This window comes from Aythya fuligula, chromosome 2 (assembly GCF_009819795.1).
Source record: "Aythya fuligula isolate bAytFul2 chromosome 2, bAytFul2.pri, whole genome shotgun sequence".
Classification (NCBI taxonomy): domain Eukaryota; kingdom Metazoa; phylum Chordata; class Aves; order Anseriformes; family Anatidae; genus Aythya; species Aythya fuligula.
This window is the reverse complement of record NC_045560.1, coordinates 4,121,658-4,137,879: the sequence shown is the minus strand read 5'-3', so window position 1 is coordinate 4,137,879 and position 16,222 is coordinate 4,121,658. Positions and strand designations below refer to the sequence as shown.

Below are 16,222 nucleotides of genomic sequence, written 5' to 3'. Positions count from 1 at the left end.
CTGCTTAGGAATTTGACATCTATTCACTCTTAGAACATCATAAAGAAATCTTTTACCATCTTCATATATGACACTGATTCTATCACAATTCCTGGAAGTCACTGATCATCAAATGGTTGAAACATAAAGTTTCTGGACCTTTACTGTAAGTGCTAAGATGTCCAGAACTGTTCTCTGTAATACATTCTAATCCTTTGTCCAGGTAATAAGGAAGTCACTAATAATGAGAACTCATAAATTCACTTTTAGAGATTTTAGTTATAGTTTATTTTGTCTGGGTGCAAGGAATGAACTTTATTCATATAACCATATCTCCCTCCAGCCTTATTTTCTGTGTTTCTGTGATTATTAAACATTCTAAGAAATATCACCAGTAAAAGAATATTGATTATATGTATGCAAATTTTCATAGTTATTTATTACTTTAGACAGGAGTGTAATTACCTGCCCACACATTTTATGAGCAATACTACAGAAAAATTTCTCTTTCTAGCAGGACTAACTTTCTACTGAGAACAGAGGGAAAAGGAATAACACAATTATTTCAATTTCATATATATTTTTAACTTATCTCTAAATTCTCCAAACTAATAGTCTCCAACGTACAGCAACTTAATGCATAAAGAAACTCAGTGACTTTGTTAGAATTAACTCCTAATTTACAGGAGTAAGCAAAAGAAAAATGAAGATCTGCAGATTATTTTTTTTTTGTCCAAATATGGTTAAAAATATATTTTAAACGTGTTTTTCCCAAAATACCACTTCATTCAATGCCTTCTGTAGTAGCTTTGATGGAGGTAGTGACTCCAACACAGCAGTGTTGGAGGTTTGATGTGTATAGCTGTATATTTGGAAGTTTAAATTAATATCACTGTTTCTATGCTTTAAGTCAGGTAGTGATGACACCTTTAGAACACCTTTATAACTGCTTCCCATTTCTTCCTGTATCCTCTTAATCTTTAGACAAAGATAGATGGATCACACTTGTTCACAAAGAACATGATCCAAATTCTAACAAAGGCAAGGGAATAGTCTTGTCCCTAGTGGTTCAGATTTTGTATTACTTTCACTTGGACCTGTGACCTGTGACCACTTCCTATGGTTTTCTGGGCATTCTCACCTAACATATTTAATGTATTTAAGACATTGGAAATACTTTTGTTCGATATTGGAAATATTTTTGTTTGATTCTTCCTGGATCTCATTATAATGTTTATGGATTTTGTTTTTCTTTGCTTTACTATAGGCTGTTGGGAGAGATGTATGCTGTAGTTTACATACTACAGAGTTCAAAAAGTGTGTAAACTTGTACTTCTCCTGGATTAAGTACATATATGGCCTCTGGTTCCTGGGGATAGTACTGGTCTGGCTGTGATGTCACTGGTCATTTCTTCTCAGTCTACATCCCATTATGTTTGTGCCTATTCTGTCAGTGCTGAAAACCTTTCCAAAATCAACCAACCATCCAACCAAGAAACCACCAACAAATTACCAGAGTATCAGGGGAATGATCATGATATTTCTCCATGCCTCACTAACATATCTTTATCCTTCTTTGTCATACACTCTACTTCCATTTTCACCTATCAGTACTATTCACATTGCCTTTTCACTTCAGGTAGTAAACTGCAGAGATCAAACCATCAATCTTTACTTAGGACTGGAAAACATCTTGCAGCTGAGAACTTACTGAACGATATAATTTACTTTAGTCTTTTATATACTGACCAAAATTTCCTAGGTGTATGCAAATCCTTAAAATACTGCATTGGATTTATGCTTCAGTAATGTTTTTGCTGTTTTCTGAATACACTGTGGGCCGAATCAGAGAAGTTCATCATAAAACAGGAGATACACAATGTGTTAACATGCCTTTTAACCAGACTTTTAAAATGCATTTATTTCCTTTGCTTCTTACAGTAGATCATCAGGTCCCATGGGCTCTAATAAGGAATTGTTTGACTCACCACTAGAACAATTTCCAGGAGAGATTATGGAATTTGCACACTGAAAGAAATTAAGTTATTTAATTCAGTCATTTCTCATTCTCAAAAGATTTGAAGGAGTAAACAAGGAATAAATGCCTCTCAAGTGTATCCACATTGGCGTCACTGTGGTTACATCAAGAACGAATTTGGCCTGAGATCTGTTATAAGTTATCTTCTACTACAGAAGTGCCTTCTCCATTTAGATAACTATTTATAAACAATAGAAATGCAAGAAAATGAGGACAGGAGTATAAAAATGAAAGGTCAGCTTTCTTCTGAGCTTTATTACAACTCTTGCTCTGGAGGGTGTTTAGTTTTCAATGTTATTTCTTTTGTTTGTTTTGTTTTGTTTTCAAGCTGTAAAAAGAGCAGAAAATCTTCTTACCCACAGAGCTACCATGAAACCTAAATCATTACCATTTGTAAGTGCTTTTGAGAGAAGTTAATATATATGCAATGGAATTTAACATAAGTTCTGAAATTACCAGTCACATACCCCTTGAGGTTGGTTGATATTTTCAGTTGTTCAACGCCTGTCTGTTTTGTTTAGTCTATTTATCCTTTAAGAAGCAAGTCCAAGTTCTTGCAAATGTCATTGATTAGGCAGCTGTTCAGCTCGGGTTTGCTCTGAGTAAATCTCAATGAAAATCCTATTTAGTTATTTTTTAAGTTCAAAGCACAGCCCCACAGTGAGAGACTGTTTCAAGGCTTATGTCCCATTTTAGTCCCACTGTAGTACTGTTGTGCAATTTGTTAAAAACTGTCAAATCAAGGAAATATTTTTTATAGTTGTTGTTTTCTTTTGTTTTTGTTTTTCCATTTGTGTCAGAGCAGATCCTGAATTTATTTCTGTGAAACATTAATGCTCAGAAGACCTGCTACCAAATCCTCTTAATTTCTTCTCCCATACAGCCCCATCCTCTCTCAATTTCCAAAGGAATACAAGCTCCAAAACACCAAAAAGACATGACAAGAAAATTTTTATTTTCTCTGTGTCCATGGCAATGAATGAATCCCATTGATCTTTACATATGTCTTCTTCATAGGCCCGTAAATATTACAATGGGCCAAATATCAACTACTCTCCATGTGTGGCAAAAGTGACAATGGACTCTTATACAGCTTGGAAATAATTTTTGTTTACAGCCCTAGCTGAAAGCCAGGGCTCATTGTGAGGTATGTTAATACTTGTGAAAACTTAGCATGCACATATGTTTTGAATAAAAAGTTTAGAGACCTATATTTCTACCCAGCTCCTCCACTAACACAGACAAAAATAGTCTTAGTTAATACTGTTAACTGAAACACTTCAAAAAGATAGGAAACAGTTTGTAGTGCTCCATCCTGTTGTCCTTAGTTAATCATTAGTTTTAGGCAGGTTGTATGTGTGAAAGAGATGAAACATTTAGGGAGGATCTGACAGAAGAAGATAGATAAAGCAGAGTTCTTCTCCTTTATAGAAGAACACACCTTTCTGGTTGTTATTCCTTTGTTTTCTTTCTCAAACTTTGTCTAACTCTGTAGCCAGTATTTTTCCTATCTTTTTCCCAGAAATGACTTTGATCCTAGTGACTTAGGGATTAAGATTAATAGCACTGTGATGTACACAAAGCCTTCTAGGCACTGGTGGAATAGGCTGTCTTTTCCCCTCTCTCTCAGCTTAGAAAATTAATGGAAGACAGAGTTGATAAAGACAACTGCATTATCTCTGCTTCTCCTAAGAAAGGAGGGAAGTGAGTCAGAATGGCATGGTGGTAGGGCAGGGCAATGATAGCCATTTTGTCTGCCACCAGCAATAAAAGGAACGAGGGGTACCAGCTGCTGCCAGGCAAGGCTGCCTCCAGCAGTAACCCATGATCTCACATTACACATGCCCTGAGTGATGCCAGATCATCCACAGCTGGTGATCTTGGCACGGGGTCAGGTTTTGGCAACTTGGAAGTTTCATTCTGTACTCCAGCAGCACTAGAATAAAATCTCCTAATTTTCTGACTAATTTCACAAAGTTTTTCTGCCTCCAGAGTAGCAAAATGGTGACTCTCACAGATGAATAACCAATTCCTTTTAAAGGAAGTTAAATAAAACCTCTCAATTTCCCAGATAATTGGCTTTTTACTCCCCTATGTAATTAGATGAAGAAATGTTCCAAAGATTTTGCCAAACGGAAGTTTCCCTTTAAAATGCTCCAAAGCTCACCTAAGGCCAATTGGTTGGCAGCACTTAAAGGATTTTTGAGATTTTCTTGGATGAGGTTTTCTTGGCTGGTAACAATGCAAGAAAAGTAACAAGCATGAACTTAGAATAAATATCCTGTGATCAAAAGAAATAAACAGCTTTAGATGAAGAAAATAGTTTTATAAGTTTTATATCTTTCTCATTGTAGATAACATAGAATCAGAATATACTGGTTGGAAGGGACCCACAAGAATTATCAAGTCCAATAGCTTCTGTCATTTAAAGGCTGATCTTTGCCATGTATAAAATGTTCAAAGAAAAATAATAATAATTTGGCATTAGGCTTTCCTGTTTAGATATATTTCACAGAAGATTATAGGTAGAGACAAGACATAGACAAGATCTTTCACTGTCATGAGGAGAGTAGTTCTAATGGATGAATTGCTGGACAAATGAAGAGATCTTGGTTTTCTTTTCGCCTCTGAGACAGATCATGGTCAAACAGTGGTTAGTGTGTGTATTTGTATGTATCCCTACATGTGTATTTGTATGTTTCCCTACGTAAATAGTAAGAATAAGGATAGAGTTCTGATTTATAATTTGAGTAGCTTGCTCCTGAGATATATCAAGAAAGTGAATCAAACTGCTTGAGTGATGCAGAACAGCCAAAGCAGGTGAAAACCTCCCTGATGAATACTAGGAAGAAAAAATAAAAATAAAAATAAAATAAAAATAAAAATAAATAAATAAATAAATAAAATTTTCTAGTTCTGAAAACCCCAATTTAGGTTTGGTAAATGCAAGGCATATGTACTTCATCTCTTGTGAGCTAAAGCCTGCCATCTTTGTCTCATTGTTTTCTTTGTTTTCTTTTTCTGTATAACAGACCCACTGTTATAATCAAAGAAAGCCCTTTCTTTCTGTTTATTTCACTTCCAGTTCTTAATACAGTCTAGAATTAACTTAATAGATAAAAATTAAAGTATCTCAAATCATTTTTTTCCCCCAATGTTTAGTTTCATAAATTAAGCCAATATTTTTTATAACTTATTTTAAAACAGTGTTGCACTCAGGAATTTTTAGATCTCTGTAAATATCATCCTATAAAGCAACTAACTTTACCGATAATGACATACCAGTAGAAAATATTATTATAATTTATACAGTTATCACTATATAAACAATAGATTTAAAATAGTTAAAAAAAGATTGTAAATATTAAAATTAAACAATGAAACATTTAAAAAAATAGATTTAAAATGCAGCAGTGTTGCATAACTTTACAAGCATGTCAGGAGCAGCAGTTCTCTAGAGAAAGGCAATGAAAAATGTTAATGTGGGCAAACTGCTGGTAGGTTTGACCACAGTTTATTTTTCTTCTTATGCAACCCTAGCTGAGTGACTTGAACAATAAGTGTTGAATTCTTATGCTATGAATACAGACTTTTAAAGCCTAAAATTAGTCTTTCTCCTGGTGCCTGTTCTAATCAGAAGCAGAAAATAGGCATTCCAGAAGATAATTTATCTTAGAAACCATACAGCAGTGTCCTCAGGAGGTTTCCCTTTTTTTTTGTTTGTTTGTTTTGTTCTGTTTTGTTTTTGTTTTGTTTTTGTTTTGTTTTTGTTTTGTTTTTGTTTTGTTTTTGTTTTGTTTTTGTTTTGTTTTGTTTTTATGTGCTATAAAAGAGGTTGAGAAGAACATAACCCATATTTACACATCTAACATTTATATTTTAAAGGTGAATGAGTGCCATGATAGACAAAACAAGGTGCTTCTTGCTGCAGCAGTAGGAAAATTTGAATAAAGGTAGAAATTCTTAGTGTAATAGCTGGTTTAGATGGCATATCAATAAGCACTGTTCAAATAATGCCAGGAGCTATGAGAAATAGTAACTGGGAAGGGGAAAAAATGTTTCTCTCTACTGGGCTTCTTTCATTCCTGCTTTGTATGTAAGACATTTTAAGGAAGGAATGACCTTTTTATTTTTTTTTATTTATTTTTTTTTTTTTTAAGTTGCAAATGATCAAGTATTTTCTTTTCCAACATAGGATATATTCTGTTAGTATTTTTTCCCTGTTTTGTAGCTTTTTCTGGAATTTCCATTGTTTTTTATTTTCTACTTTCTTATGTCCTGGGCTTTCAAAAAGAAACTATTGAATCTGACTGTTATGATTTTGCTGCCTAAATTGAAACACCTGCAGAGAAACCATTTCTGCAATAGGAGCTCCTATAAGGTAATTCTACTTTGAAATGTCAATCACCTTTGAAACTCCAAGCCTCGTACCCAGGCCTTGCTTAAACTTTTATTTGTTTTGTTATTTACCTAGATTTATGAAAGAACAGGAAGCGCCTATCTCATATTCCCCCTCTCTCTGAAGGGCTTTATATGTAGTATGCCCTTTAAAAGTTATTGTGTATCACATAATTCAGTTTAATATACTGGCTTGTTACATTATGTTTTCTTTGATATTACTTTTCTGAAGGCAATATGACCTTGAATGTGACATTTTAAACTAATAAATGAGAAAAAGAGCTGAAACTAAAACTGAACATTGTAAGCCAAATGGACTGACTTTCACCTCAAGCCTTCATTTCCATACGTGAAAAAATATAGAAATATCATATTTATGTATTTGCATTTTTTCTTAATATTCCAATTAAACAAAATTTATGAAAATGTGTTATCTATTACCTTTTGTCTGTGTATTGGCCCATTAACCCCTTAGTCCATTGTCTTGTCATGTCTTTTTTCACACCCTCACTTCAGCCAACAATTTTAAGGTCTCTGAATAAATCAGCAATATTTGTCAGAGGTGTAGTAGTGTCAGAGATGCAAATTCCTATGTTTTGTGAAAATGGTGTGTTGATTACAAAGAATTTCACAAATTTCACAGAGAGGGGCCAGGTAAGACTGACTTAACCACTTTACAAGGAGTGAACGACTTCACAGTAATTTACTACACAGGCCTTGCCATCCAAAGGCACATCTCTGCATTTGCACCTTCTCCTGCCAAAAATGAATGCCAGAAATGAGCAGTTATGTTGCACTAGGGAAAGAATGAGGAAATGGGAGGTATTGCAGATACAATAAAGAGCATGTAACTATACAGAGTGTGAATAAAAGTACTGCAGAAGAGGTGCCATGAGGTCATAGGACACAGATGTATGCAAAAAGAACAGTTTGCACACGGTCCTGGTAACAGTGGCTCCATGTTGCATGAAGATAGCAGGCAGCCAATTTAAAGCAAGGTCCTTTCCTTGAAACTGGGGAAGTTTAGCCACAGGACTGCCTGAAAACAGTTGTTATATCTAGCCACTATCAAAACTGGGACTGTGAAGAGCTCTTGACAGAGGTGAGGAAGAAGATAAAGAAAGCCAAGCTATTTTCAGAAGAGCTCTTTGTCACTGCTATTCTGTCAGAATAGCTTGGGAATTTTTATTTTATTTATTTATTTTCTGTCTCTTGTTCATACACTTCAGTGAGGAAGAGAATATTTCAGCTGCCCGAAGTAGCAAGGTAGAGAGAAAACATCTTGCTCCAAGAGGCTTAATTTAAAGCTAAGGAGAAGAAGAAGACTTGTGTGACCCTCCAAGGAGGGAAGATGACTGGAATGGTTTTAGTGCTAGGCATAATCTTAAAATTACATCTGAAGACTTACAAATGATAAAAATACACAGTTTTCTCCTTGGTATGAAATTTGGCTTTTCTCTTGTAGAGCTATTCCTTTTCAGTTGTTGCCAAGTCAAATCCATCCTTAGGAATGTGAAGCATCGCCATCAATTTCAATAATATTGAATTGCAACTTAGCTGTCATGAGCTTCATATGAAATTTATATAGAATGCATATTGTTCTTCAGCTGAAATCAGGACCCCACTTTTTCAATATTTAACAGTCACAATAGAAGGTGAACACTGCCACAGGGAGCTTAGTTAAAAACTTTTTTTTTTTTTCCTCACACTTTTACAAGCAGAAGCTTGAGATTAGGATGACCAAGTGGTCCAAAAACCACTGACCAAGTGGTTTTCCATAAGCAGCCACTGTGGTTTGCCTGCGGTTTGAGTTGCTTGGGAGCTATATAAATATGCTGGCACCATTCACAGCCTGCAGTATCATGTTTCAGCCTTCAGCAAGACTCCTTCACTCAGGGCAGGATAGTGGCTAAGGCTGCATTGCTACTGGTCAGCTCTGTGCCCAGAAGGCTATTGGTTCATGTGTAATGCAAAAGACCACATAAACCCTATGGGGAATATACGCTTCAGATATTCAATAGGCAGATGTTTAGGATAAGAATTCTTATACTCATTCTACTGAATGTAATCAGTGGAGAGAAGGAAGTACACTTACAGAGCGATTCATCACCACTGCCATGTTAAAATGGGGTTATCCCTATCTGAAAAATGTCTCTCCATGGACTACAGAAGAAACTTCACTTAGCTGAGTAAGGTTACGTAGGTAAGTCTTAGCCATCTGAAATTAAATCAATCATGACTAATCCTGTAGTTAAATTAACTACTTTGCATTTCTCCAAAAGTCATTGACAAATGGGGCTCCCAAAGGGTGAGATATCCCATTGAAGAGAAGGTAGCTAACTAAATAAGAAGAAACACTCTTCTGCTCATGTTATGAAGAGGATTTAAGTAGCTTCTCAAGGTCAGATTCCAAGCTTTGCATCACTTCAGCTAGCTGAGATGAATGGAACAAAGTTTAAGGAACATTTCCTTCCCCCTTCCCTCCCCCTCCCCTTCCCTTTCCTCTTCCCCTTCCCCTTTTCCCTCCCCTTTCCCCCTCACCTTCCCCTTTTCCCTTCCCCTTCCCCTTCCTCTTCCCCTTCTTTTTTTCCTGGCACACACTAAATCTTTTTCTTTAAAATTATTTCCTGATGTTTTTTATTCCTAACATGCTAAGAAACAGGAAAATTGCCCTCTTGAAGATGCATGTTCCTCTTACAGTGTCTAAGCCACCTTTTTGAAAGTGAGCTCATGTATGCCTACATCACATGGCAATGGAGACATACCATCAGTGCCAGTGAAGAACCCTGCTGTGCAGTTTCACACTCAAGTCACATTGATTTCCATGGGCAGATTTCACCCAGCAGGAGCTTGTGTCTGTACCATGGTTTATAAATGTAAGGGGATTGTCCACACTGTCTTGTATTACATTGAATTTTTTGTCATTGTTTTCTTTGCTTTTTTAAATTTTTGTTTTCCAATACAATTTTTCCAGACAGGATCAGGCAACTTTCTTAATGAATTCTTTCCAATCTTCATCACTCATCTATTTTAGTAACTTGGGCAAAGTATTTGACTACTCTTTGCTTCTTTCCCTTCTCTTTCAATGTCAGCACATCAGTCTTTTCTAGCACAACAAACTTATAGCCTTTTAAATGAGGCTATTTTTAGCTATGCATGGTAATATGAAAATAACAAACATCTAGTATAACTGAATTTGATACATAGTGCTATGAAATATTTGTTCATTTTCTTCCCTATCTTTTCTGCAGTATGATGATTTCCACACATTTCTCTAGGTTGGTTTGTAGTATCTATTGCTATCCCAGAGTTTAGAAGACAACTGATGTTAAAGTAATAATAAAAAATAAGAAAGCTTTCCCTGTTTCTACCAAAGCCATTTAATTTAAGTGAGCAAGGCTAGCAGGTGGTTATCAGAAGATCTTATTAGCTACTTTGATTGTTTCTAACACCTCCTGTAAGTAAATGTCTCATTGAAATGGATATTTACATGTGCTATGCTTTTGAACAGATTGCCATTCATTAGTGAACTATAAACCTATTACTAGGCATCTTCAGATTTAGAAGGTAAATACAGTTTCTCCTGTGCGGACAAACAGTAGCTATCAAAGACAGTAAAATCTAATAGTGCTCAATTTGATCTTGATTTCCATCTTTAGTACACTGACCATACCAGTGAACTTTTCAAAACCCCGTCTTCAATTCTTTTGGAGATATTCAATTCAATCACAGTATTCATACAATGAGATCTTCATCTGGTGAAGGAAACAACCTAGCGTATGAGTGAAAGAAAGGGATGAGGAGAAGGAAATGTATTCTCTTTTTTTTTTTTTTTTTTCTTTTCCCAACTCCTGTGGTGATTTAATGACCAATTTTCTAGTAATATTCTGGTGGGTCTGGAAAAGCTGAAAGATTTTTAGATAACAGAATCAGAATGTTATATGGTAACTATTTTTTTTTTTTTTTTTAATAATTTATGTAATCTGATGCTACATCCTGTAATTTGAAAGAAGGATTATCAAATGCTTATAATATGGAATCCTTATAACATTGTCGTTTGACACTGACCTAATTCTTCAAACTCATAACTGTCTTATTTACCACACATGGTAGTATCTGGCTTATATTTCATGAGAGAACATAGGACTTGACTCCCTGCCACTGAAGCTGATAGAGAAAATTTACAAAACCCATTCCTGTGAAAATACATCCTCCACTGCTGTCTATCTATTTCATACTATCACACAAGTTGATAAAGTCCAAGCTATGTAAAGCAGTTGATCAGCCAACCCTCATGATACTGTACTTCTCCTAGTCTGAAAGTATGACACTTTGAAGTATTATCTGCTTTTATTGAAGATCTTATTTTCCCTGGCACATAGTCAAAGAGAAAGTATATCAACAGAAAACCACTTAGAAAAGTGTGGCACTTGCAGCTTTTAACAATTGATAAGATTATGTGCTTGACTTCAACATCAAATGCAAAGAAGTCATGGGGACATTTAGATTTGGTCTTTCTTTATTCTCCTGCTGAGGTAGCTGATGATCCCCATTTGAGATTCCTTCACTAAGTCATTATTTGTACATTAGTAGGAAATTTGAGAGATATTTCTGAGTTTTTCTGTATACCGTGTAAGTTTTTAGGTTTATGAGCTTCTAAGATGGTGACTTCAGGTTTACAGGAGTCATGCATAGAAAGGTGCTTCTTGAAAACCCGTCATAATCTGTCATGTTTCTGATGCATAAAACCTGACTTCTTCCTATGTCCTAAAAGATGAAACCTCCCATCCCCAATCTCATCACCTCCTATTTCTGCATGCTTCTTGTTCTGACTGTGTTTTGCCTTTATGTCAGGTATGTCCGTGTTTTGTTTCTGGTAAGATTAAAACCTACGTGTGTGAGCAGGTAGGAAACAGTGGGAAGCTTTCACCTAGTTCCTGACCTAAGGAATAGAGAACCGAAATAGAGCCAGATCTATATAATGACTGGAAATTTGAAATAGAAATTTTCAGGTTAGAAATACAAGGCACAATCTTTTAGTAGGAGGTCAGTTATTCACCACTCAGTTCTTTAATTCAAGGCTTTCTCCCTCAATGCTTGTTAAGGGCCTGATTCTGCCTTTAGCAAGAAATCACTACAGGTAAAATTGTCCTTTTGATATTTTGAGTTTATACGTTCTAGAGCAGAGTGCTGAAAAAAACAGTGGATGATGTTATGATGGGTCTTTACTAATGGAGTAATTTTTACTTCTAAACCCAATATTTTCCTGAGAGAATGAACAACATGGAAGAGATCAGCTTCCCTCACATATACACAAAAAGCAGTTTTAGGAGGAAGCAAAATGTGTTTTTCAGTTTCCAGTCACCTTCCTGAGTTAAATTCCCCAAAGTGCCAGTATCCAACCTTTGACAAAGATTAGAGTCTTCAGAAAGTCATGGTCTTGAAATTGAAAATAGGATCCACACATCCTATTTAACAAAACACTATTGAGAGACAATACAGATTTAACAAAACACTATTGAGAGACAGCTAAAAGGTGGTAGATTCCATGCTCAAGGGAAAATTCATTCCTGACTTACATTGGAATGATTTAATTGGGACTAAGAAATGACATTGTTCTGCCAGGTTAGAGTCTGTCCATTATAGAACCACACAACTATATCATACTTATGCTTCAATACAAATTATTCTTTTCCAGGGAAAACTGAGAAAAAAAAATATTTATCATTCTAACCAAGCACACATTTGTGGATAGAAGAAGAACCAACAATAAACTACGATAATTGTTTTTTAAAAAAAATAATAATAATGTGGATTTGCACCATAATGTATCTTTACTTCTCTTCTATAGGTTGCCCAGGAATGTGGGACAATATTACATGCTGGAAACCTGCAAGTGTGGGTGAAATTGTCTTTGTCAAGTGTCCTGCATTGTTCAGATTTATCATCTCTGAAGATGGTAAAGTATTTTCTCCATGTTCTTTGCCTCTGCATGGCCAGCATGACTATAAAATCTGACTTAACCGCTCAATTTAAAGGGAAAACAAAAACTCTTCAGTGGCCTAGGGTTGGTTGAGTTTCAGTTCAAAAGCATGCAGTAGAAAAATGGGATATGTGTGTTATGCAAGAGATGCAGAAGCTCCATCATGTGATTTTATGGTCTGTAGAAATGAGATGTCAGCATCCTACTGCCCCTTGCAACTGACACCAGCAACCAAGCAAGCAAATAAAAGTAAATAAAAGATTAGAAACTTGCCCAGGTTGCAATGTAGTGAAATGAAATATTTCTGCTTCCAGCATGCATTGCTTCCTGTCAGAGTTGTCCCTCGTCTTGCAGAATGTACTGCTTATGGCCATCCAGGCTGTTTCCTTTTTCTCTTTGCTCTCTTTTCCCAACTACTTTAAGCTCGAACCAAAAGCCTCATGAACTCATGCTTGATAACCGAACCCTATCAGACACTTGGCTTCAATCCATATGCAACCCAGCCCCTGCTGCCCAACTAGGTGCTATTAATATGGAAACCTATGTTATTAGTAGCAATAGTATTTACTTATTATTAATATTATTTAGTGTATTTTAATGGTGAGTCTGTTCAAGCTACTGTTTGTGTGATAATAACCCCCCCTTATCTTTTCTTATATATGTATATCTTATCTTTTCTGTATATATGTATATATATATTCACATATGTATATATTAACTTTGAAATACATGAAAATTTACTGGGTAAAAATGAGAGGGTATGGAGAGGAGGAAACAACTATTAAGATGTTCACAGAAGGTTTATAGATTTATTAGACGATCTCTTTAAAATTATTTTTTTCATGATGCAATGAAATGAGCTTCCCAGGTGAATGATTGAGGGTGGCAAAATTCTACTATCAGAGTTAGCTAACAAGACTTTGTCAGTCATAGTTTTGTCCATCTCACCCCAGCACCCATCTAGCTTAGCATGAATTACTTCATTAGCACCTTCCATTGAAGTAAAGGTTCACCATTTTCCCTCTGGGATCCTTCTTCCCAAAGATTATTTTGCCAACAAATTATTCATATATAATGTCGAGTACAAAATTCACCTTCTCAGTGTTCCTAAATGCAGAGCATAATTTTGGGGAGACAGTTAGTGTTTCATACACAGCTCCAGAACTGAGGAAATCCCCACCTTTAAATACAACCATTTGAACTCATCTAGACACAGAAGCAAATGTCAATACTTTTGTGAATTGGAGAGGAATGTAAGAGTGATCACCACCTCAGTAAAAATATCCATATGAAATTCAAATGTCTTCTCTAGATTAGTTCACTGGACTCCATCTTTAATTAATTGAAAGAAAATAAGGAAAAAAAAGACCAACAGAAGACAATGTATGTCATTTCAAGAAACACGAGGTAAATCACCCTTTGGAGATATCTCTCATTATCCAGCAAATACTAAAGACAACTCACATAAACAAGGCACCTAATTTTTGAAGGGAGAAATATAAATCCCTCTTTAAATTATAAGATAGATAAATAAAGTTATTACTATAATATTATGTGCTTCAATTATTAACAAAGATAATTAAACATAATCTTTACTGCTTCAATATTGGTCCAGTATTGATTCAGTGGGTACAATGATACTTACTGAACTGTCATAGTCAACCATAACAAAAAAAAAAAACCACACACAAGTATTCATGAGGTTTTGTATCTAGCATGGGAAAGGCAATATTCTTCCATATTCCAGGGTTGTTTTTTTGTTTTTGTATGTATGCTTTTTGTTTGTTTGGTTTTTAGTTCTTCATAATTTTGTCATCAATTTTTGTCATTCAACCTGACAGTCAAACCAGTTCTGGTCATCCTTTGAGCAGGATACACAATCAGCCAGAAGTTTTTGCTGTCCAGTTATCAGTGATGTTTGCAGCCTGCAGACAAAATACGTTTATGTTGTTTATTGTGCATCAACAGATGGCTGATCTACTGTTATCTTCTGATATAACTGCAGGAGGCCTGCTGCTCAAGGCAGTACCTCTCCAAATTTCTGTTAGGTGGCTTTTAATCTGCTTCCCCTCCATATCCTCAATATAAGCATGGTAACATAGGCAGAAATTTTCAAATTTTCTCCCCCTCTCTTTGTCTCTTTTTTATTTATTAATTATTATTATTATTTATTTATTGTTATTTATTTTACGTAATGCTCAGATATTACTAGTTTGATTGTCCATACAGAGTGATGTCTCTCCATACACATCTCCAGATGCACATAGAGTGTGCATTTAAAGTCTAGGAAATCTTAGACAATCTCTGACCATCTGTCAACAAACCTCTGCAGCAGACCTTTTTACTGTTCTTTTTTATTTCAAGGAATATCTCAAATGCTCCTCCTTTTATCCCCCACAAAAATAGTGCCTTCTCACTTTTATTGATGAAATTTCTTTTCTATGGTGCCCTCGTTTATGGAGTAATTATGGTGCTCTCAGTGCTTCTCAGAAACCATCTAGTCTGTCTAATCTGTCTCCCTCCTCAAAGTCAGCGTCAGCTCAGTGTTATCTATTCCATCACATAACTAACCTTTTAACTGGAAAGTCTTCTCCTGTATATATATAAATCTTCTCCTGTTATATATAAAACATATATATATATATATATTTAAATATATATATATATTTAAAAGTAATATACATTTTAGAAAAATAAAAATATTTCTTTATATAAAAATGAAATGCTCTACCATAACAAAAAATATAAATTAGATATATGAAATAAGATTTTTTAATATTTGCCTAGGATTTACAGCCTGGTTTGTATATTGTACTTCACATTTGGCCTCTAACAGGGTGATAGCATGACCCTAAGGGAAAAGTAGTCAGTCCAGTGTAAATATATGTCTTCTTTCTTTATCTCCTTAAGGGACCACTAATAAAAGTGACAGCTGTTACCACTTGTAGTGGTGGGTTTGAGGGTTTTTGGACATCTGTTCAGTAGAAACAAAACCGAGATTCATAATTCATTATATAAACAAATAAACATTTAATCTGGAGTAGTTTGAAACCTCTGCAGGCCTGACTGGATTTGCACTAGTGACCCCAAGGTGGAAATATCTACATCCATAATCACTCTCTTGGGTGAATCAGCATGGGCTTTCAGTATCATTACTGCTAATTTTAATTAGCCAAGTATATTTGCTTCAAGGAGCGCTTAATGAAAAAAGTCACATTTTATGGAGGTTCCTTAAATAAAGGATTATTAGATAACTAAAATGTTTCCAAGACATGGCTAATCACATTTTATAGATTGTTATAGTATTCTCTGGCTGCTTCCATGTTTCTAGATTATGTAAGTAAGCTAGGCAGTGCCAATAAAATCTATTAATAACATACTCATTCTTAATCCAACAAGGTTTTTATATGACAAAAAATGTTTTTTTATGTTTTTACAAATAGTAGCAATAACTTTAATTTATACATTAAAAATACTTGTCTTATGAAGCCCCAAAGCACCTGTAGTTACAGTTGCTTGGATGACAGCAGGGAAACCATATGGGAAAATATTAATTTTAAAGAGTGGGAGGAATTTAATTCTTTTGGTTATGGATATCAAAAGTTATTTGTGTATGTCTGAACAGGGAACATGGATTTCTGGTTCAATGAATGGAAAGCAATACGTACTTGTAGATGTTTCCTCTGACCTATCTCAAATGCTTATCTTGAGATGAATGAAGCCACTGGAAAAGTCTTGTTTGTTTGATGAATTTCAGAAAGGAATTTGGCTGTCTTGACTTGGATGTCTGATTTCCACATGCAGTAAAATGAAAAAGAAATGGA

General features: G+C 35.1%; 1 protein-coding gene across 5 annotated transcripts in view; it reads left to right on the top strand.

Annotated features, from left to right (window-relative positions):
• The window catches only part of ADCYAP1R1 (ADCYAP receptor type I), a 138,534-nt gene that overhangs the window by 72,414 nt on the left and 49,898 nt on the right, over window positions 1-16,222 (top strand). For all 5 annotated transcript variants that reach the window (XM_032182860.1, XM_032182859.1, XM_032182857.1 and 2 more), the window contains exon 5: window positions 12,267-12,374. In XM_032182860.1, coding sequence (XP_032038751.1) covers window positions 12,267-12,374 — 108 coding nt within the window. The remainder of the gene's footprint in view (window positions 1-12,266; window positions 12,375-16,222) is intronic.